Source organism: Sorex araneus, chromosome 1, assembly GCF_027595985.1.
Source record: "Sorex araneus isolate mSorAra2 chromosome 1, mSorAra2.pri, whole genome shotgun sequence".
Lineage (NCBI taxonomy): Eukaryota > Metazoa > Chordata > Mammalia > Eulipotyphla > Soricidae > Sorex > Sorex araneus.
Window position 1 is genome coordinate 152946855 of NC_073302.1, and position 24906 is coordinate 152971760.

General features: G+C 37.9%; 1 protein-coding gene across 2 annotated transcripts in view; it reads right to left on the reverse strand.

Annotated features, from left to right (window-relative positions):
* CERT1 (ceramide transporter 1) overlaps positions 1–24906 on the reverse strand; it is a 90367-nt gene that overhangs the window by 24394 nt on the left and 41067 nt on the right. For both annotated transcript variants that reach the window (XM_055127090.1, XM_055127082.1), the window contains exons 4-7: positions 23047–23154; positions 21393–21531; positions 7832–7915; positions 5541–5698 (exon numbers count right to left, since the gene is read on the reverse strand). In XM_055127090.1, the coding sequence (XP_054983065.1) occupies positions 5541–5698; positions 7832–7915; positions 21393–21531; positions 23047–23154 (489 nt within the window). The remainder of the gene's footprint in view (positions 1–5540; positions 5699–7831; positions 7916–21392; positions 21532–23046; positions 23155–24906) is intronic.

Here is a 24906-nt window from a genome sequence, read left to right on the forward strand (position 1 = left end):
TAAAAGATATGAACAAGAATGCTGATGGCAGTTTTATTCACAATTGTTAAAATACAAAAATAGTCTAAATGTTCATCACAGGAAAAATAGAGGGGGCTGGAGCGATAGCACAGCGGGTAGGATGTTTGCCTTGCACACGGCCAACCCAGGTTGGATTACTCTGTCCCTCTCGGAGAGCCTATCGAGCTACTATCCTCCCTGCATGACAAAGCCTGGCAAACTACCTGTGGCGTATCTGATATGCTAAAAACAGTAAGAACAAGTCTCACAATGGAGACCTTACTGGTGCCTGCTCGAGCAAATCGATGAACAACGGGACGACAATGCGACGGTGCAGTGCTCTTACAAGATGCTTAAGGATAGGGCAAAATAAATCGATACTGACAGAACAATGGTCACCCACTGATGGTTTAACGTTATAAACTAGGACAGGGCTTGAAGGAACTTTCATATCCTGATCTGAGTTGTGATTACAAGAATGTACAAATATAAAAATCATCAAATAGTATACTTAAGATTGGTGAGCTTCAAAAAAATAATGTAAAACTTACAACATACTAACACACCAATAATATAAAAAAGATTTTTAAGAAAAGGGCTGAAGTAAGCCCAACCACTGCAGGGTGTGACCCCAAAACAAAAAAAAAGATTTAGGAGAACGTGAAAAAGCCTGTGAAATTACACAGCTATAAACATCTTGAGGGTCAGAGTGGTGTTACAAGCAGGCAGGGAGTTTGCCTTACATGCAGCTGACCTAATCTCTGGCATCCCATTGGTCCCTTGAGCACCAACGGGAATAATTCCTGAGTGCAGAGCTAGGAGTAATCCCTGAGCATTGCAGGGTGTGACCCTAAAACCCCCAAGCATTCTTACCACCCCCAACCTCCAAAAGGAAACATCTTGAACGAATACATTTTTTTTCATCCTTTAAATTATTTTTGGTTGTGTCAGGAACCAAACCCACGGCATCATACATTGCCAAGGCAAGCACTCTACTATTGAGTTAATCTCTGGTTCAATCTCTAACTAAAACTATTAATAATTAAGATAGCTTGGTTTTATATATTTTTGTCTTCCTGGACATGACTATCAAATAACTAAGTATACTATATACTAGATGGAACATTATAGGTAACCAAAAAAAAAATCATCATTTCTAAAAAAATATTCTTAATTTGTGGAGCCAGGGAGATAGCTCAAAAGGTGCAATGATGTTTTGCATGCATAAGGTACCATGCGAGATTCCTGGTATCACAGGGCACCCTGAGCACTGCCCTAAAGCTACCACTAAGTTCCTCTGGGTCTGTAAGCACTGCATCAATTGTCCAGAGCACTGGGCCACTGGGTCCACCATAGTGCCAAGTATGGTCTGGGTAACTTCTCTCATGCACCAAAATTACTTAGCTAAAAGAACAGTGAAACCAACATTATAGTTCTATGCAGGACAAGGGATGTCACCGGCACAGTTCAAACCTCACATTTGTGAGGCTCTGGTTCAATTCCCAGAACTACAAAAACAAAATAAATTTATGAATCTTTTAAAAGTACAAAGTGAACAATTTTGCTATGATATAGTTGTTTCATCACCTATACAACTACTCTCATTAGATTTTAAGCTCCTTGATTATAGTCATTTCCTAGTTTCCACTATATAGAAAGCAAATACTTATACCTGAATGACATCATAATTCCAATAAAACCATAAAGCAATCACTAGATTTTCCTACCCAGCCTTAGTTTTCTAAGACATCTGCTGATCAACAACTCTATTCAAAGACTTTCTAGTCTTAAGTGTATATACAGTTTACATATAAAAATACAGTGTACATAAGCATATGCATATACATTTTATGTATACACATGTGTATGTGTGTGCAACACACAAACCGACTTCTATTCCATAAAATAATTGAGATCCTACAACTTGAGAAAAACTAATCAAAAAATGAGTAAACTCTGACACGTAATAGAACTAAAAATCATAGTTTCCAGATTTCATCTTTTGTGGCCATTCTCTTTTTAAATGTAGTGCACAAGCAACAAAAGTAGTTTTTTCTTAAATTCTTTGATATGCAGAATGGATAATATGTCTGAGGACAATAAAAATATTCCTCCTGTTCAGCATGGTAGTTAAGGAATCTGACTGCTGACCACAAAAGATACAGGGACCAAAGTACAGTCTACAGAATGGGAAAGGATATTTACCCAATACCCATCCGATAAGGGGTTGATATCAAGGATATACAAGGCACTGGTTGAACTCCACAAGAAGAAAACTGCCAACCCCATCAAAAAATGGGGTGATGAAATGAACAGAAACTTCCCCAAGAAAGAAATACGAATGGCTGAGAGGCACATGAAAAAATATTCTACATCACTAATCATCAGGGAGATGCAGATCAAAACAACAATGATACCCCATCTCACACCAGAGACTGGCCCACATCCAAAAAAAAAAAAAACTGATGTTGGCATGGATGTGGGGAGAAAGGGACTCTTCTTCACTGCTGGTGGGAATGCTGACTTGTTCAGCCCTTTTGGGAAACAATATGGACTATTCTCAAAAAATCAGAAATTGAGCTCCCATTTGACCCAGCAGTACCACTCCTGGGAATATATCCCAGAGAAGCAAAAAGGTGTAGTAGAAATAACATCTGCATTTCTATGTTCATTGCAGCACTGTTTACAATAGCCACAATCTGGAAAAAACCGTAGTGCCCAAAAACAGATGACTGGTTAAAGAAACTTTGGTACATGTACATAATGGAATACTATACAGCTGTTAGAAAAGATGAAGTCATGAAATTTGCATATAGTGGATCAACACGGAAAGTATCATGTTGAGTGAAATGAGTCAGAAAGAAAGAGACAGACATAGAAAGACTGCACTCGTATGTGGAATATAAAGTAGCAGAGAGGTACGAGCTTGCAATGCTGCAACTTCTGGCAGAAATTTCTCTGGACTTAAGTTACTAAAATACAGAAATCCAAAATCTCGCAGCCGCTATTGTGGCCACATGACCTCATATCTCTTCATTCTCAGCAATGGAAAACAAATTATCAAATGCTTCTTTTCCAGCATGTCCGACTTTGGGGGGAAACTCCAAACAATAATAGTGAGTTTTTTGTTGAAATATTGAATGTGATCAAAGTAAAGAGAAAGTAAAGTGAAATTTATCAGCTACACAGGTGGGGTGGGGGTTGGGGAGCTTGGGGATTGTGGGGGAGGTTTACTGTGGTTCTTGGTGGTGGAATATGTGCACTGGTGAAGGGATGGGTGTTTGAGCATTGTATAACTGAGACTTAAGCCTGAAAGCTTTGTAACTTTCCACATGGTGATTCAATAAAATAAATAAGTTAATTAAAAAAAAAAGAAATCTGACTGCTGAAAATATGGAAGGTGATAATTTAATTTTGTTTATTCACTTATCTTCATAGTTTTAGGGCCATACCTGATCGTGAAGGAGTTACTCCTGGCTCTGTGCTTAAAAGTCAGTCCCAACAGTGCTGGCGAACATGTGATGGCAGTGATACGGCGTAGGCTGCCAGTATGCCAAGCATCACTCAGCCCATTTTTTTGGTCCCGTGTTTTTATTTTTAATAAAATATTTGAGGAAGAAGGACGACTTTGGAGAGCCAAGCAAGTACCCAGCCCATCTCTTCTTTGGCCTCATGTTTTATTTTTATTTTTTGCTTTTTGAGTCACACCCAGCGATGCTCAGAGCTCACACCCTGGCTCTACACTCAGGAATTACTTCTGGCAGTGCTGGAAGAACCATATGGGATGCTGGGGATCGAACCCAAATAGGCCACATGCAAGGCAAACGCCCTACCTGCTTTATGATTGCTCCAGCCCTCATGTTTTTATTTTTAATTAAAAAAAAGTTTTTTTTTTGGGGGGGGAATGACACTGGCGATTAAAGCAGGACCTCATATATGTGAAGCATGTTCTCTACCACTGAGCTAAATTCCCTGCCTGGTAGTGAATAGTCTTTTCAGTTGCCATGAAATAATAAGAGCTCAGTGAAAGATAAATATACAAAGAAGGGACCTTTAAAGAAAGTTACCATAAAGTTTAAATAAGCTAGTCTGAACAAATGTTTCACTTGAACCCACTGATCAATCTAGATTGTTATTTTCTGTGTGTATAGGGAAACTTCTAAAAATTTAATTTTATCCACATTGGTATAAAGTTAAATTATCTGACAGTATACTGCTCAATTCCAGACTAATAAATACCCATGCCAGGGCTTCTCAAACTTTTGCCACTTGCGACAATTTCTTTTTACCTGAGAAACACAATATAGGTGAGTGCTGCCAGACATACCTGTGATTCATTAAGTGTTTTATTTTGAATTAATTTTTGATTGCTGTTATGTTCAGAACCCTTGTACTGTTGTCAAATATTACATGATTCTTATAGGGGTCTGACCCACAATTTAAATTCAAAGAATACATACTGCCAGTCAATATGGCTAAGTACTTGAGAATTTTGAACAATTCTTTTTCCTTCTAAACATGGGATCTTCTTAAATACATAGTATTATTTAAATCCTGTGGTCATTCAGCCATTGCATCATTTGAGGAAAGCTGCATTGCTTTCCTTAGTGTCCTGATCAAAATGTTAAGACCCAGAAACCAGAACAGAGGTCTCCAAACTTATTTGATCCCTTTTTGGAAAATAAGATCCTTTTTTTTTTTTTTGCTTTTTGGGTCACACCCAGCAATGCACAGGGGTTACTCCTGGCTCATGCACTCAGGAATCATCCCTGGCGGTGCTCAGGGGACCATATGGGATGCTGGGATTTGAACCCGGGTCGGCCGCGTGCAAGGCAAACGCCCTACCCGCTGTGCTATCACTCCAGCCCCTGGAAAATAAGATCCCTTACCATCCCCTGAAAAATTACCTTTATCTTCCAATAGAACTGAGGGGAACTAATGCCCTGCTCTGGATTCTTTTAGAGCACCCTGCACTCCACTTTCTTTCTTTTTTTTTTTTTTTTCCTGCACTCCACTTTCCCTGGGGCTGAAGAGCCCACTCTAGGAAAAATGATACAGAATTAAACTGTCAAAACTGAAATAAAAGAGCAAAATTCTTCCTTAAAAAATTACTGAAATGTTAAACTAAGAAACATTACTATTAGAAAAAATTGTAATAAATATCAAGGATACATATTACACAGTAACTGGATTTATTTATTAGGAAAATATGCCCAGTTTCAGAAGTACCATCTGATACTTTTACCAACCCAACAAATTTTTATTTGAATAATGTGGGATTGAATGCTCAATAAATACAAATAACTTAAATAAAATCCATTTTTTTTTTTTTTTTTTTGCTTTTTGGGTCACACCTGGCGATGCACAAGGGTTACTCCTGGCTCTATACTCAGGAATTACTCCTGGCGGTGCTCAGGGGACCGTATGGGATGCTGGGAATCGAACCCAGGTCGGCCGCATGCAAGGCAAATGCCCTACCCGCTGTGCTATTGCTCCAGCTCCCCAATTTGTTTTAAAACAAGAAAAAATACCAGTCTTACCTTATCCATTCTCTTTTGCCAGCTGTCCTCACGTTTAACCATTAGTTCAATACAATGAGAAAGTGTAGCAAGGATTCCAGCGGTAGTTGCTTTAAAAGTTATTGCCTCCCCTTTAAAGTCTATACCATTAATTCCTTTTGGTGTTATATGTGGAAATACTGAAAAAGAAAAATATTTATGGGTAATTTTTCTAACAATTCTTCACTACATTGAGTTCTACATAATTTTATATAGTAGATGATATGACAAAATAATGATAATACCATTCATAAATAGAGATAATTGGATACTTGTGAGAAAATACAGCTAGGAATACATATTTGGAGTGGGGGCAGAAATATTACAGAGATTAAGGTGCTTGCTTTACAAGTGGTTGCCCCTAATTTGATCCCTGGCACCATATATGGTTCCCTGAGCACTGCCAGGAGTCGTCCCTGAGCTCAAAGCCAGAAATAAGCCCTGTGCATTGCAGGGTGTGGCCCAAAGCCAAACCTTTGCAACCCCCAAAGCGCATCTGGGTCATTCCACTTTTGCTTTCCTTTTACCAATAACACAGTTAAATTGGAATGACAAGTATAACCTAAAATCTTTAAAAAATAATAAAAAGACCTTAGCAAGAGGAAAATTTTTTACTTTATATTAGTGTAACAGCTTTAACGAGACTAGGTTAGTAGTCCAAGAATTCAACCCAGAGAACCTTGTTAATCTCTACAGCAGATTCTCAACAATGGGACTAGTAACATTCCAGGCTGGATAATTCTTTGCTGGTTTAGGTGGGGGGACATGACTTACAGATGTTTTCTCTCCTATTTATGAAATATAAAGAAACATAGTAAGGGAATGAAAAATGGATAAAAGTCATTGGTCCTGGAGATTTTAATCTGTGAAACTATTAAACTTACATGGGAGGGCATGGGGGAGGAGCCGTTGGCACACTATTGGAGGGAGGTGGGCATTCTGGTGGTGGGTACACTATTGGAATGATGTATATATGGAAAGTATAAGTAACACAGTATTATTAATCCTGGTACCTCAAAAAAGTAGTGGAAAAAAAAAAGAAAAAGAAGTTTAGTTGTATTTCTAGCCTCTACCTGCTGTTCCCAGAAGGTTCCTGTTAGTTTTTTTGCAACTAAAATATATTAGCCAACTTAAAATGAAATAAATATATTTTATTATTTGACACTAGAGCAAGCACTCATTCTCTCTTGAATATTTTTATCCAAAAAAAAAAAAAAAAAAGGATTTTGTTTAGCCCATTTTTACCAAGAAAAGATTCTGCTCAAGCATTTTCAATGTTTAATGAGCTGATCCTACCATTTGGGTCCTTATTCTTTAAGATATTGTATTACTGCTAATGATAGGGATATGTCTTAAGAAATATACAGCTAAGTGATTTTGTCATGTAAACATAGTAGCTCTGAGAATTAGCTTTCTGAATTTAGAGTATTAAGGATTTGCATGATTAAAAAATCCATGGCCCATAATTTTCTAATGATATTTTAAATTTTAATATAAAAAAGTATGTAAGTGTACTTAAATATAACTCATAATTTAAAAATTATCAAGCAACTTATAACATTTTTCTAAATGAATTTTAAAAGTAACTGTTCGCTATTTGATTGTCTGAAGTCTGTTCAAAAAAGCTGATTTTGAGATCTGTTTTTCTGGAAGCTCTGTAAGGATTAACAGGGTTTTTTAAATTAGTGAACTTCATCAAAGGGTAATCTTATTTATGAGATGGCTTTTCATAGTTGAATCCCCCCTAAATCTCTGAACAGATCTTTTCTTACTAGTCATTGTTTCTCTAGAGTTGTGTGATTTAGAATACTAAATAGTAAGAACACCTTACCCCACCCCACTCCCATAATATGTCAGGTCCATATGGATGGCCAGGGTAAAAAGCAAGGTGAGCTGGGGGTTACATCTTTTATGATGTAGACTTTCATAAATCCCTCAGCAACCAGTGTTCTTGAAGATGTGTAGGACAATAACACACAATACACAAATTTCCAATTAAACACTACCAATTATGTCCAACTTTTATTGTGGCAGATATTCTTAAATCTAAATTTCTACAGAAAGTAATCTTCCATTTTGTTTCCTGGAAATGTCAGAGATATCTAAATGTACATGGAAAGAAAAAGTAGACTAGAGTTTCACAACTGCAGCAATTTTTCTAATATCCAATCACTCCCCCACCAATCTTCTATGAAGCAGATCATTAATGATGACATTAAAATAAAACTGAAAGAGGCTTCCTCAAATAATCAGAGAAGTAAAGTATTACTCACGTTTTTCCTTATTGCCATTGGTATTATGTAAGAACTCCCCATCAGAACGTGTTGTAGGAAAGTCATCTTCATCATCTTCTACCACTAAATAAAATACAGGAAAGGATATCAGGATGAAAAAAAAAAACCTAAATTAACCAGTTGATTGTTTTGGTTTTACTAAATGAATTATTCTGGATTCTGTGAACATAAGATCTTTTTCAACTTTATATTTTTAGTGTTGGGCTGGAGCAATAGCACAGCAGGTAGGGCTTTTGCCTTCCACGTGGCTGACCAGGTTTGATTTCTCCGTCCCTCTCGGAAAACCCGGCAAGCTGCTGAGAGTATCCCACCCGCATGGAAGAGCCTGGCAAGCTAACCGTGGCGTATTTGATATGCCAAAAACAGTAACAAGTCTCACAATGGAGATATTACTGGTGCTTGCTTGAGCAAACCGATGAACAACCGGACAACAGTGCGACAGTGCTATTTTTAGTGTTATCAAAGTATAGTCAATACACAGTGAAGTCTATAAATACTGTAGCCACTCTATTTTGTATGTGGCAGTGTTTCTAAACTGGGGGCCATGTGCTTCCACCAGGATATTCCAAGGGAGTCACAGGTAAAAATTAGATAAATCAGGGCGGGAGTTGGCATGAGACCAGAGGGCCAACTGGTAGGACAAAGAAGCTATCTATATGAAGGAAAACAGGAAAACTAAAAGGGGCTCTTGTCTAAAAAAAGATTGAGAAACACTGGTTCGAGGGATGCTTCACATTTTAAGTAATTTTTTCAAGATTTCCTAATCCTTACTACCTACCTGGGTCATTTCATTCTGCATGAGGTCTGTGAAGGATGAACAGACTATAAGAAGTTAACTTAGATGCATGAGATACCAAAATCCACCTTTTGAAACCATTCACCGCTACTTATGTTAGGCAAGCTAAGTCATCAAACTAACAATGAAGAGCAAGATTAGAAGTATCTTTAAAGTTGGTACATATGGTTTGTTTTAAAATCAAACAGCATATTTAAGTCAGACATCATGTCTTCTGTAATCCCTGAGTATCTGGATCAGATTACCAAACCTACCACTCTCCTTACAGGAAAAAAATGAAATCTCTCTGTACCATGCCCCACCTCCCCTAGAAATCTACCTTTTTAAAATGAATGAATAACAAAGAAATCACTTTGTGCCAACCCTGTAGTTGCATCTTAGGCTACTACTGCTAGACCCTGGGCCTTTTCAGATTTATGGTGATTTCCATAAATCACCATGACTTATTTCACTTAATTTGGGTGTTGTCCCAGTGGTGCTTTGGGAACCATGTGGTACTTGGGACTGAATCCCCAGTCTCCAGAGGTTGTAAAGCAGGTACTCCAGTCAGCTGAACTATCTTCTTTAAAAAGAAGTTGTCTTTTTAAATTGCAATTCCCAAATAATCAGTAATGATGAGAAATTTTTCATATGCCTGTTGGTCATCTGCTTATCTTCTCTGATAAAGTATCTGTTTAGCTTTTCCCTTTATTAGACATGGCTGCCTGACTTTTTATCTAGTCCTGTTAATGCTTTATATACATGTTCTTACACTTGTGGTCTATGGACAGAAATTTCTTCGTTGTCCACCAAAAATTTTCTTCCAAACATACAGCTCAATAACATAAATCAGAGTGCTATGGCTCTAAGCAGAGGCAGATATTATACTAGCTAAAAATTCTAATTTTTTTAAGTGGACTGAATAAATGCATCGGTTTTGTTTAGCCATCAGCTGGTTCATGGAATATTTCTATTTTGTCTCAGCAGGTATGAAAAGGTTGGTTTTTACATATTCTGTATATTTTGCATATTATTGCTCCTTTTAATATATTCTGGATATCAGTTCTTTGTCAAGATTTTTTGGTATGCAAATACTTTTTCTCATTCATCAGAGTAATTTATACTGCAGTTCAGAAACTTAAATTTCATGGGGCTGGACTGATAGCAGAGCGGGTAGGGTGTCTGCCTTGCATGCGGCCAACAGGGTTTGATTCCCAGCATCCCATATGGTCCCCTGAGCACCGCCAGTAGTAATTTCTGAGTGTAGAGCCAGGAGTAACCCCTGTGCATCGCTGCATGTGACCCGAAAAGAAACTTAAATTTCATGCCGTATTATTGTCATTTTTTGCTTTCTTTGCCAACAGTTAATTCAATTAACTGAAGGTATATCTGAAATCAGTCACTGTCACTGTCAACCCACTGCTCATCGATTTGTTCAAGTGGGCACCAGTAACGTCTCTTATTGTGAGACTTATTGTTACTGTTTTTGGCATACTCAATACGCCACGGGTAGCTTGCCAGGCTCTGCCCTGAGGGTGCGATACTTTCAGTAGCTTGCCGGGCTCTCTGAGAGGGGCGGAGGAGTCAAACATGGGTCAGCATCTGTAATCCGTAACATGGAGAATTATAGATTTGGTCTAATACTGAAGTTTTAATCCATTTTTTAATTAACTTGAGTATGGTGTAAGATAGGGGTCCAATTTTACTTTTTATCATGCAGCTAATCAATTTTCCCAACACCATTTGTTAGAGGCTTTCCTTTCTTTATCAAGGCACCTTAATTAATTCCTGTGTCATAAATTACTATCCATACATTGATGAGTTTACAAGTGAACTCTCAAATTGATTCCACTGATATGAACTGTAATTTTTACCTAAGTATCACACTGTTTTGATTACTGAAATTTTACAGTAGAAAATCAGGAACGAGGAGGGCGATACCAGCCCCTCTCTCTGCTGAGATGTAACCCCAATGGCCGCACATGTGTGGCCTCTCTGCTGCTGAACAAGCATGATTCCAGAGGCCGTCTAAACTATTTTTGGTACCAGCAGCTTCTTTTTTTTTTATTTATTTTTTATTATTATTATTTTTTTATAATTTATTTATTTTTAATTAGAGAATCACCGTGAGGGTACAGTTACAGATTTATACACTTTTGTGCTTATACTTCCCTCATACAAAGTTCGGGAACCCATCCCTTCGCCAGTGCCCATTCTCCACCACCCGTAAACCCAGCGTCCCTCTCACCCTCCCCAATCCCATCTCCCCCCCACCCCACCCTGCCACTGTGGCAGGGCATTCCCTTCTGTTCTCTCTCTCTAATTAGCTGTTGTGGTTTGCAATAAAGGTGTTGAGTGGCCGCTGTGCTCAGTCTCTAGCCCTCATTCAGCCCGCAACTCCCTTCCCCCACATGGCCTTCGACTACAATGTAGTTGGTGATCGCTTCTCTGAGTTGCCCTTTCCCCGGAACGTGAGGCCAGCCTCGAAGCCATGGGGTCAACCTCCTGGGTACCAGCAGCTTCTTGCAGAAATGTCTCTAGACTGGGAACTAAGCTGCGGCCCCATGCCACAATAGGGAAAAGGTTTTTCTCTCTCCCCTTTTCCTTGCCGGGGGGCATGGCGTGGCGACCGCCATCTTATGAGGACCACTAATGGGAGGTACGAGCTTGCAGTGATGCACTTTCTGGCAGAAATTCCCCTGGACTTAGTTACTAAAATACAGAAATTCAAAATTGTGCGATAGCAGCCGCGCGACCTCGTATCTCTTCATTCTCAGCAATGGAAAAGAAATTATCAAATGGTTCCTTTTCAGCAGGCCTGATTCTGGGGGGGGGAAACTCCAAACAATAATAGTAAGATTTTTGTTGAAATATTGAATGTAACCAAAGTAAAGAGAAAGTAAAGTGAAATTTATCAGCTACACAGGCGGGGCGGGGGGTGGGGAGGGAGTATGGGGGGCAAAGTATACCAGTTTTTTTTTTTTTGGTGGTGGAATATGTGCACTGGTGAAGGGATGGTTGTTTAAGCATTGTAAAACTGAGACTTAAGCCTGAAAGCTTTGTGACTTTCCACATGGTGATTCAATTAAAAAAAAAAAATCAGGAATGCAATGCCTCCACCTCTATTTTTCCCAGAACTGCTATGGTGATTTGGGGAATTTCAGATTCCATACAAATTTTTGCTGTATCTAGTCTATGCCTTTTTGGTAGGGAATAGGAGGGACTAAGCCATACCTAGAGTGCTCAGGGCTTACTCCTGCAGGTGTTGGAGAACTACATGAGGTGGCAGGGATCAAATGGTGTCAGCCATGTCCAAGATACAATTGCTTTGGTTCCTACTCTATGTCTTTGAAGAAAATAACTGGAATTGTGATAGGGAAAATGCATTGCATTTTTCATAATGCTTTGGTAGGACAGCCATTTAAGAATGTAAATTCTCCTAACCTGTACATATAAAATATCTACTTCCTTGTGTCTTTTATTTCTTTTGATAGAATATAGCTTTTACCTCCTTAGCTGATTCCTAGTACCTGGACAAAATTGGAAATGCAATTTCCGCCCCTACCCCACAGTTCATTGTATGCACACAGAAATGGAGGAGATTTTGGTGTTGGCGTTGACAACTGACTTTTGTGTTTGGGCTCCTTTATAGTATTGATCTATTTATTGACTGGTCTGCTACATATGCTGTCCACAAGCAAAAATAGCTCTTTTCCAATATGAATCCCTTTCATTTCTTTTTCTTCACTACTTGTTGCAGCTAGGACTTCTAATACTATGTTGAATAACAGAATAATGATGGCAAAAATATCGTACATCTCACATTGTACCTGATTAGAGGTTTTTCTTTTTTGGGTCACACCCAGTGATGCTCAGGGGTTACTCCTGGCTCTGCACTCAGGAATTATTCCTGGCAGTGCTTGGGGGACCATATGGGATGCTGCGGATTGAACCCAGTCGGCTGCATGCTGTCCTATCACTCTGGCCCCTCATGTCTACTTCCAATATTAGGAAAACATTTGCCTTCCAAAAACTTGTAAGAAATTTCCATTTCTTCAATTTTCTGGAAGAGTTTGGAAAGCAAAAATAGGCTACATTCAGAGGTTTGGCAGAACTTAACCAGTAAACCTGTCTGGACCTATGGCTTTTGATTCTGGAGAGATATTTGATTACTCTTTTGTAAAAATTACAAATGTGCATGTGGGAGGGTGCGATGATGTGTGATGATGTGTCGTGTTGTTCGAGGGCTCTCGAGGCGGCTCTCTCTTGTGTTCGGTGCTCTCAAGCCGCTGTGTATGGACCAGATTGGGATGGCTCCTCCTTGTGCTCTGCTTCTGTGTGTGCCCCTGTGCTCTCTTCTGTCTCTCTATCTCTGTCTGTCTCTGTAGTCTCTCCTCTGGTCTCTTCCGACCTCTCTCTGTCTCTGCTTCTGTGTCTTCTCTCTGCTTCTATGTCTTCTGTCTTGTCTCCATTTCTTCTCTCCACTTCTGTCTTCTCCTTGATTCTGTTTTACCTCTGCCTTGTCTTGCCTCTCTCCTTCTGTCTACTTCTGTGCTGCTTCTGTGTCTTCTCTCTTCCTCTACAGTCTTTAGTTTATATACCAATCACATAGGGTGGTGACACAAAGGTGAGTTGAATATTAACAAATCAACAAAGAAGGGAAGACCATTCCTCCAGGAGATTAACAAAATCTCATCTAAGGAGATTACTCCAGATTACTAGGAGATCTGCTCAAGGGTGGGATCCAAACAAGAGTGTGTCGTTTTCTTCCTTCCTCAGCTAGTCATCCACTTAAATAGTGAATCTACTTCAAATATCTCTAGCAATGTCATTCTGTATGAGCACAGTAAGAGATATCAAACTTAAAGTTTGGTTCTTCCTGAGGACATCTCACTATATATTCCAGACCACAGTCTTCAGGCCAGGTTAGTCTTCCTAACCACAGCAGGGTCCTAGTCTCATCGTTACTTTTGGATCATGACAGCATTTGTCTATGACCCTGCTCTCAACTTATAGTTGAGTATTGTGGCACTTTGGCTTGGCCCATTTCGATGTCAGGGTAGCTCACAGCTTGCCCTGGGTCCATTCCGTCCCTCATTGGGACCCTGCTTTCGGGGTGCTAGGAACTAAGGGCAACTGAGTCAAGAAAGCAAATACCCGGGAGTAAATATTATTGGAGTCGATCAGCTCCCAAGTTACAAAGCATAATATTAACTGTCTTCCTGTGTCCATACAGAAAGGACATTGCTTTAAGGTAAACTAAGTTCTCTGCAGCAAGGCTGAAAAGACAAACCCAATGTTATCCTACACTCTTCTAATTTCTCTTCTAGTAACTTGTATGCTCAGGTTTTCTTTTTGTTTCTGATTTGGTCTTGGAAATTTGTATGATTCTAAAAATTCATTTCTTCCAGGTTTTCTGGTTTATTGGCATAAAGTTGTTCATACTCATTTCTTATAGTTGTTCATACTCATTTCTTGCGATTGTAATTTTCAGACATTTGTTGTAGTATTCTTTTATGATCTGATTTGTTTGTATTTTTCTTTTTTCTTCATGAGACGAGTTATGGATTTGTCAATTTTGTTATATCTTTCAAAAAAAACAGCTCTTGGTTTTACTGTCCTTTTGTATTGTTCCCTGATTTATTATTTATTTTTGCTCTAATTTCCACCATTTCCTTCCTTTTAACCTGGGCTTCATATATTGCTTTATAGTTTCCTTAGATGTGAGATTAGTTATTTTTTTTTTGTTCGTTTGCTTCCTGATGTAAGCCAGTATTGCTACAAACGTCCATCTTAGTAATACTTTTGCTGTGTCCCAAATGTCTTAATTTTATTTCAGGAAATCTTTGTATTTCCTGATTTCCTCTTTCACTCTTCAGTTGTCGAATGATAGCATGTTATTTAATCTTTAAATGTTTGCAGTTTTCCCAATTTAATTTTTATGATTCATTATATCTTTATAGGATTGTGATCTAACAAAAGCTTGATATAACTTTTATTTTCATAGCTTAATGGACACTTGGTTTCGTGACCTAGGATGTGATATATCCTGGATAATTCTTCATACACAGTGGAGAAGAATATGTATTAGGATTTTTAGGGTTTCTCTATTCATCTTAGCTCTTCTACTTAGGACTTTTGTATCTTCTGATTTAGTTTTCTGGTGGATCTGTCCAATGAGAGTAGTACTTTATAATGCGCTGCTACTACTGTGTTACTGTCAATGTCTCTCTTCAGATAGATCTCCTAGTAATTGCTTTAAAGGTGTTATTGGCTTTCACCTGGTACATCTATGTTGATAAGAGGTAAGTCTTCTTGACATACTGACCCTTCAATCAATATAAACTGATTGCTCTCTTTGTCTCTTACAACCTCCTTTTATGTAAATTCTATTTTGGCTCATATAAGTATACATCTCTGTCTGTCCATTTCAGGTACCATTTGTCTGTATGATTGTTTTCTAGACTTTTACTCTAAGTCTTTATTATCAAAGTTCAAAAGTACCAATGTAGCACCTACAAGCAGAAGGTTAAATCTCATTTCCCATCCATTTAGCCACTCTATGCCTTTTGAGGAGTTCAAAAAGGTACTTACTTTTGTCTATGAGGATAGCATGTATTTTGCACTCTGGCTATTTCTCTGGCTTTTCTTGTTTTCTCCATGTGCACTCTGATATTGGCCTTTTGTATAATGATCAGCTTGTTTTCAGTTTCTATATTTTGTGTTAAAGTTACCATGTAGTTTACATATGGTGTTCTTAGATATTTTCCCTTTCAAATGTAAAGCAAATAATGATATTTTATTACATCTCCTTCTTTCTTCCATTTTATGCCTTTTGTGTATCTTTCTGCTTCCAAGTGGAGGTTTCATGCCTTATACAGACCATTAAATCTTTCTTGCGGAGCCCATTTAAAGGCAACAACTGCCTTTAGCTGTTGTTTGTCTGAAAATGTCATATTCCTCAAATCAGAGAGATAAGATATGGCAGGACAGAGGATGGATGATGGGCTTTTTATTTAATGCTTTAGATATATTATACCATTCCCTTCTGACCTGTTATTTTATCCAAGAAATCAGATGTCTGCTTTTTTTTCCACTCTTACTTTTGAGAGCTTATCACTCTCCTTTGTTCTTGACATTTTCATAACCGTATGTCTTACTATTCTTTTGCTTGGGCTTACTTTGAAACTCTTTGGACTTCCTGGATCAAGGTATAGGGTTGGCTCTCCTCAGACTGGGGAAATTCTTGGCTATTATCTTTTCATCCAGTAATTGATCCTTTCGCTTCCTCCATTTCATCTCCTTCTGGAACACTAAAAGTTATGCCTTTTAAACATTCTCCAATAAAACTCATCTAAAAATTCCTTTTAATTCTTTATTCCTCTTCCTCTCTAACTTCCTCTATCTTGACCTTGAGGTCATTAATTCAGTTTTTGGTTTCTACTCTGCTACCCAGGCCTGCTATTGTTCTTTCTTCACCTTAGCAGCTATACTTTAACTGTTTTCTCTTGGCAATTTTATCACATTTTCCTTTGTAACTTCTCTGAATTTATTAATGGTTTCTTTCCACTGATTTTTCTTTTTCTTTGCTGTGCAGAGGATCAAGCCCAAGTCTTATGGATGCAAGACATGTACTTTACCATTGAGATGCATCACAGGCTGATTTCTAAATTTCATTGAATACCAAGAGAACTGTTGCTTGGAAGTTTTCCTCAGGAGTTTGAAAGTTTTGCTAAATTTGAAGACATTACTGCCCTTTTGTCCCATTAATGAGGTAAAATTTCTTCATTTTTTCCCCATTATAACTGATACTAGGTAAGGATAAGGGGTGAAAACCTGAGTATGAGCTGACTTTGGTAATGATCACCACCAACTTATGCTCACAAAATCAAGACAGTGACTATGATTCTGACCCTGTGTGCACCAGTAGATACCTTTTTGGGATTTTGGTCACACTGTCCTTTTAATAACTACTGGGCTGAGTTCTAGTTGGCCTGGACTTTAACTACATTGTTGCTGGTGTCTGGCAGAAGGTATAAAAGTGAATTCCAGCCAGCCTCTGAAGTGTAGCCATGTACTTTATGGGGCTAAGTTTCAGATCAGAAAAGGCCCCATGGTGCATAAACACTTATAGCAGAAAGGCAGTGGTTGGGGGTTTTTGTATCACCAAAGATTTGCACCTGCCTTCTATTCAAACGGATCTGTGTGTAGATGATAACTTATGAGATGACCCAAACTTAGTAGATAGTTAGTTTCTACCACTGCACTTGTCCTCAATTAAAAATAAAAATGCCTTGTAAATAAATGACCTACTTATTAACAGCTGAGAGAGGACTGGCTGCTTTAAGATGGCTGGCTCAGATTGCATGTGTCCATTAGGTGACAGTCTCCTTTGCTATATTTACCTAATAAGGGCAAGGCTTTCCTCAGGAATGGTTCCCCCACCCCTCACCCCCCACAACCAGCCAAACTGCCACAAACAGCAGACAATGCCCAGCACTGGCTTTGAAAGCTTCCAGTTCTCAGTCACTTGCTTCCCAGGTCCAAGTGTCAGTCAATCATAAGCTTGCTCTAGTCTTGGCCTAATTGGGTGGGCCCATCTCAGGAACAATGATCATCAGTAAGACCACCAGCAAAAAACACATAATGCCTACTGCTAACTTGAACTCAAGCTTCTATTTTGTAATTACTATTTCCTAGTTTAGTTGATGTAAAGTCAGAACTAAGATACTTGGGTGCAGAGAGTAGCCCTCCTGCTTGCCTATACCTTAAGGATTCACAGCCTGTCTGTTCTTTGCATCAGTGGGATCCACACAGCAATCATGCTCCTCATTGCTCCCACATCCTGAATCTCATACTGTTGCAGCTGGATCTAATTTTACACAAGAGTTATTTCCTAGCAGTGGCTGCCTGAAATCAGTCATGTTTTCGGCTGGTACTCCGCCAGGTCTCTTGTTAACTTTCCTTAACTTTTAAGTAGCAGCAGCAGCTCCTCTTGGTTCACAGCAGACAATCTCTCTGATATGCTGTTGTAGTTCTACACTGAAGGTTCTCAGTGGAAACCTAGCAGGATTGGAATTAATTGGTGTTGAACTTTATGTCGAAGGATCCCAGGAGCACTCTCAAATTACTCCTTTTTCTGCCATCTTGGCTTTGCACTTGACTCATCATGTATTCTTAAAACTATCAGTATTTCTTAAAATAGGATTTTAGAAAAATCACTTGTTATGTTCTAACTTGTGCCCTTTCTCCAATCCCCACTAAATTCAAATATCACAGTCCTAACTCAGAATACCGCAGAAAGTGTCTATTTAAATGTAAACAGTATTTTTACAGTGATAATCAAGTTAGATGATGTTATTGAGGATGATCCTAATCTTAGTGTTTAATTCCAAATATCTGCTTACAAGGATAGAGAAAGATGATATGAAGTCACGAGGAAAGAGAGCCACTTACAAAACCAGAATAGAGTCCTAGAACAGATCTTTCCACTATGGCTCTTTTAACAAACCTTCTATCCTCCAGAACTGTGAAATTAATTTCTTCTTCTTCTTTTTTTTTTTTTTTTGGTCATACACGGCAATGCACAGGGGTTACTCCTGGCTCATGCACTCAGGAATTATTCCTGGCGGTGCTCGGGGGACCATATGGGATGCTGGGAATCGAACCTGGGTCAGCCGTGTGCAAGTGCCCTACCCGCTGTGCTATCGCTCCAGCCCTGTGAAATTAATTTCTGGCTTAACAAATAACCCCAAATCATTGTTAAGATTACTTAATCTAATAGTCTATCATAAATAAATCTCAAAGTTCTATTCTGCCATGCATGTATGTGTGAAGAGCCCTGTGTCATCAAAATGGCAAGAATGATGCCTTTTATCAGAGGCAGTGTATATACGACCTTGGAGTTGTTTCTATTCATTGACTGTTTCCAAATTCACATGAACAAATAGTCATTTATCCCCCAAATAAATTCAAAATGGCTAATCCAGGCATTCTAGATTCTGTATTTCTCTTAAATTCCAGATAAATCACCAGGGAAAAAAGTCTTAGTATGTGACAAACTGGACTCTCTTACTGCTGTAACATCTGCTTAGCATCTTTGTTCAAATAAAAAAAATTTTTGACAGGGATGATGCAGGGAAAGAAGCTACAGTCATGATCATGTCAGGGATTTGAAATATTGAATTTCTGTTTTTAAACCAACCCAGTCTGTATCATGATGGAAACATAACAAATTTACCAGTGTACTTATTTATTCATTCATATAATTAAGAGTATTATTTAAATTATTTTTCAAACCCCTCATTTACTTTGATTTTGATCACAGGTGGTGGTGTTCAGGGCTTACTCCTGGCTCTGTGCTCAGGGATCACTCCTGGTGGGCTTGGGAGAACCATATAGATATATGCCAAGGATCAAATCCTGGTTGGCCGTGTATAAGGTAAGTGCTCTGTCTGCTATCTGCCTCAGTCCTCAAACACTTTTTTAAAATGGGAAATAAATATCAAGGGTTAAGTTCTATAAATTAAGAACTTTAATTATAAAGCTCTTAAGTTCTATAAACTAAGTTCTATAAATTAAGGGATTGAGAAATATGAGAAAAATTGAGAAATATTCAGAGCAAGAAATAATATTCCTTGCTCTGACCAAGGAATATTAGGGTCTAAATTTACCCCTTTGAAACTAAAAAACTGGACAAAACATACAAATAATGTTCAACACACTTGATATTAGAAAAGAGGACAATGAACTATCATAGTCAGGAATGATTGAGGAGTTTCTCCAAATTAGTCATAACAGAGTTTCTCCAAATCAGTCAGAGGGGAACCTAGAAGTTGTCCAACAGACTCTGGGGTGAAGAAATATAACCAAATGTACAGAGAGAGGCCAGAGAGATAGTCTAGGTAAAAGGTTTAAGGTTCTAGCCTGATACAAGGTTCAATACCCGGCACTGCAAATGGTCTCTCGAGCACTTCCAGGAATAACCCGTCAGCACAGAGCAAGGAGTAAGCCCTGAGCAACACCAGGTGTGGCCCAAATATCCTCCCCACAGTCCAGAGTACAGAAAGAATAAAGATATTGGGCCAGTGGTGCAATGGATAACACATCTGACTACGGATCAGAAAATTCAAAAAGAATAAAAAAAAAAAACAGAATTCACAAAGCAGAGTACTAGATAAAACTCTGTACTGTGTACAGAGAAAATTATGGAAAGGAGATACATGTGAAGGGAATTACAGAAGTGGGAAAAGATCTTTAAAGATCACAAGGAACAGTATCAAAAAGCCTACATGGTGCAGAAAAAGCACCTGTTTCCATAATGTAGACTGGAAAGCCTAGCAATTCACAGGGAATTGGTTTAACAAAAACACTGGTATCTTGCTCCAAAAGTGAGGAGAAATGAAAATACATTATTTGAAGATTCTTGTATTATACATGAAGTGGTAAAATATTACGTGTAGGCTGACTAATAAATTAAAAGTATACACTAAAAATCCTAAAGTAGCCACTTAAGTTGTAGCCAAAAAGTTAACAAATGTAAATTAAGAAAAAAATTACTATTTTGGTTTTTGGGCCACTGGTTTTTGGGCCACATCTGGCAATGCTCAGGGATCAGGGGATGTATATTGTGCCAGGAATAAAACCAGGATTGGCCACGTGTAAGGCAAAGCACCTTAACCCCTGTACTATCAATCTAGCTCAAAATCCTTATTTTTTAAAAATTCAAAAGCAGGCAGCAAAGAGGGTTCAATGAAGGAAGAGAAGGGGGGGGGGGAAACAACTCCAAACAAACCTGAACTCAAATCAAACACATTTAACAAAACAAGAAATGAAACCATGCCAAGCAACCTAGTTATTCTGGGAATAAATAAATATTATTTAATAATACTGATATAAATTTGTTCCTTCAAAGCAACAAAATTAATTTTACATGTGTACTCCATTTCTTTTTTTTTTTTGAGAAAATTGACAGGAATCACTGAAATAGGGCAAACAAGTTTCGCTGGGAATCAGGGCCAGAATGCATAACGCACATAATAGGACTAATCTGATTAATGGTACACATACACAAGTAACTTAAATATCTTCAGTGGTGCCTGAAACTGTTAGCAACAGCTCTGTAAATCATGATAAGTTAAAAAACAAAACTGGGACTGAAAAGAAAGTATAGCAGGTAAGATGCTTGCCTTGTTACATGCAACTGACCTGGATTCCAAATATCTCAGATGATCCTTCCTGGGTGTGACCCCAAATCACAACAAATAAACAAAAATAGGGGGGAAAAACCTTTAGTGGTAAGGTGTTTGCCTTACACATGGCCAAGCGGGTTCAATTTCTGGCACCACATATGGTCTCATTACTGTGAAAAGTGATCCCTGAGCAAAGAGCCAGGATAAGCACAGATTGGTGTAGCTCAACGCCCCCAACCCCAATAAAACAAAAACAAAACAAAAATAAAACTTCAATGTTATCTGGTATAGGTTAATCAGATTCCAGATTCCAGATTGTTTGTGTGATTAAAATACACAAACACTGGGGATATAGCTCAGTGCTAAAGCACTTGCCTTGCATGTCTGAGGCCCTGAGTTCCATCCCCAAAAACACAAAATAAAGTACACAAGTCATTTAGACAGTGAAAACACTGGGGATTTGCAGCAAGTGTCTATAATTACCTTTATCACTTAAAGACATTACCCTTTAAGATCAAGAAGCTTTAAATCCATTCATTCTCCAAGTAAAAATAGTTGTAATAGCCTAATTAACCTTTATCCCTTTGAAGTTCATCCTTGGAGACAACATCAGCACAGGCATCAAAGAACTTCTGTAGAGTATCAACTTGTCTACATAGGATATCTCTAAAGGTTTCCATTTCAGCCAATTTCTCACGTAAACTGTGACCTTTCTGCAAAACACAAAAAGAAAGGCAGGGAAGATGCAATCCAAGTCAATGAAACTGGAGTTGAGTTTCACAGTGGTTCAGCACATTACTATAAAGGGCATAGAATAAGAAGAGCTGTCAAGATTAATGTAATATGACTGGGAAAGACTTAAAAACTGTCTAGGACACACAAAAGAATCCTGGAATTGAGCAGCTCACTACAGAGATGCCTCCAGACTTTGCAACAGGTGGATTTCACTGGGCTACTCCATATCAGAGCAGGTGCTGTCCCTCCACCTGCCCCTAGGAATCCCGGTGGCCACCATCTTCCAGAACTCAATGAGAAGCCCAGGTATGTGGGGGCAGTAACGGCAAACGCCAAGCCTCACGAAATGGGGGATGGGCCAGCCCCGCTCATCCCCCTGTCCTATGGGACCTTGAGATGGTGCCCATCAATTGCTTCCGGCTACTACTTAAGCTCCTTAATGGTCGTCATCCAGAGACACACAAAAGAATCTCGGAGCTGAGCAGTTTGCTACAGAGATCTCTCCAGGCTCTAATTATCTAAAAATTTTAGAATTCCAGGAGCAACATCTTATGCTATTCATAACAAGCAATACAAAATAAATTGTCTAGCATTGCCTTTTCGGCAGGTTTGAGTGCTGGTGAGAAAATTCCAAATAATAATGGTGGGACTGGTGCCGAAATATTGAATGTAATCAAAGTAGAGAGAGAATATTATGGAAATTGTCTGCCACATAGGCAGGAGAAAGGTTGGGATGGGGGTGGGGAGGACACTGGGGATTTTGATGGCAGAAAATGTGCACTGGTGAAGGGATGGGTGTTTGATCATTGTATGACCAAAACTCAAACATGAAAGCTTTGTAACTGTATATGATGATTCAAAAAAAAAAAAAAAAGCAACATGTCTAGGGACTTGATGGAGATATGCCAGGAAGAATTAAGAGAGCAATAAGTCCAATAATTTGGTAATATAATATTAATATAACAATTCAAAGACTGTGAAAGAAAATAAAGACACTGAATGGCACACATAATACTTGGTGGTCTTTCAAAGAATATAGTGTGTCATGCATAGGACGTGACAGTTGTGTTGTTTGGTCACAGAAAAGTTTTTGATTTCATAACATTTGGGTTCTTTTACAACTGGTTAAGTAAGTAGGAAACAAAGGGCAACATAAATAATTCTTATACAAAAAGATGCAAATAAACTTTATCCAGGGAAGATACATTAATTATTAATTTCTGGTTAGTGGCCAATTTTAGCAAGGTCATTTCAGTATCCTTCAGATTCTTATTTGACCAAGAATTTTTAAGTCTTCTCTAATTAAAAAAACAAAATTCAAAAAGTTCATTTTATATTCACATAAGTCATGTGAATATAATTGTTTTATTTTTCTATAACAATTTCAAATAACTTACTTCAAAAATTCTTTTGAAAACCAGTGAGTTGTCTTCATCACATTCAGTACCAAACACACTAATTTATTGTACCTTAAAGTATTCCTAACCACAAACCTTGAATGAAGAGGTTGATGTTGCAGAATAACCACTTGCTCCAGACACTAGTGATACCATTGACCCGTGTCGGCGTAAGCTGGATTCAGATCCATATCCAGATTCAGTCTAAAACAGAAAGTAAACTACATGAAAAACAAACAAACAAACAAACAAACAAAAAAACCCCAAAAGCAACAAAACCTAAAAACTACTTAAGAAATAATAAAAGTTATACTCTTAATTGTTAGGTTAGTATATCAATAATTAGCAACTTGAGAGCACTCAAGAAGTATATGCAATCCTTTTAATTCCTAATTGCCAGTTTACTTAGAAACTTACCAAATCCTATCTACATGCTGGGTTAGTAGTTTAAGAGTGTTTAATAATAGGAAAACTACTTAGAGTTGCCAAATTCAGAGTCAGAAAGATGAATTGTGGTTACCAAGGGCTGAGGATAGGGGGATGAAGGGAATGTAAAGTTCGCATTAAACAGAAGTTCATTTTATGTCTATCTTCTCTATTTACTTGTATTTACATTTTTAATTAAAGATAATTAGTTTTAAACAGAGCAAGTCTAAGTGGTATTTTTAAGATCTGAAAAAAAATACAAGTATTACCAAGTTCTACTGAAGTCTCCTCCTTAAAACACAGTTTTCTTCTCTCTTTTATTTTCAGATTTTACTATTTTAAAGCTACAAATATCTCCTTTCAACAAAGACTTGAACAAAATGAAAACTACACAACAATGATACTGCTATATACATTCTGTGGAATACAATACAAGTAAATAAATGTGAAGGCTGAATTGTATTTCTACCTCTAACAAAATTTTACTTAAGACCCATTATATACTAAATTACATTTTATTGTAGTATGAGTATAATTATGCATGAGGTTGAGAACTCTAAGTAAACAGAAAATTCACATGAATGCCAATCCCACTGATGCTCAATTTGAATGGTGACTAAATGTTAAGAGTGATATACTTCCATTTAAATGTAAATTATGCTCAATTAACATTCTTTGAAAAATATGAAACAAGCAGTAAGGACTTAAAAAAAATTAGTTAACTTCTCACTCTATTTCATCAAGTGTACTGGATATCCTTAAAACATAAATAATTAACAAATATGCATCTACATACACAAATCACTACATTTTAAGAATTAGTCATTTTGGGAATATAATTGTGTCAATAATGCTGCTATTCTTTAAAATATTCCTGATAATTCTACCACTACACAGTCGAGAAATAAGTATCTTGGCTCACTTGAGGAAGCTGCCAAATTAAAATTTTAAAAAATCATTAACAACTTCAAATTTCATAATTAAGTTTGACGTTCTTATTCATATCAAAGAGGTCTAATTTAGTTTTCTATATCTCTCAAAAATTAAATATGCTATCAAAGATAATTATTAAAAACAACTTTGTCACAGTGGCTAAAAATAATTATTAAAAAAAGTTTTAAAGCCGTTCTGTAGAGTGGTAATTTGTTGACACATTTCAGCTTCCCAATATTTCTACTATGGAGACAAATTCAGCCTGAATTTATAAAAGGACTTCTATCTGAAGGCAGTACAAGGATAGAAATGGTCACAACAGATGTACTAGTAAACATTCCTAAAGAGCACAAGGGTCAATGGCACATACTTTGTAGTCATGGGACCCTGCTTTGTTCTCTGGAAAGGCATGGCCCTTCAAGCACCAATGGGTACAGCTTCAGAGGAAAACGAGCACTACCAGGGTTGCCTGGTAGTCTCCGGCACCAGAGGGCCAAAGAGTACCACAACCATAGGTCCTGGCAACAAACAACTTAACCTGGTTTGCAGGGAGTGGCTCACGGGCCAATGAGCACTAACTAGAAAGAATCCTCTCCT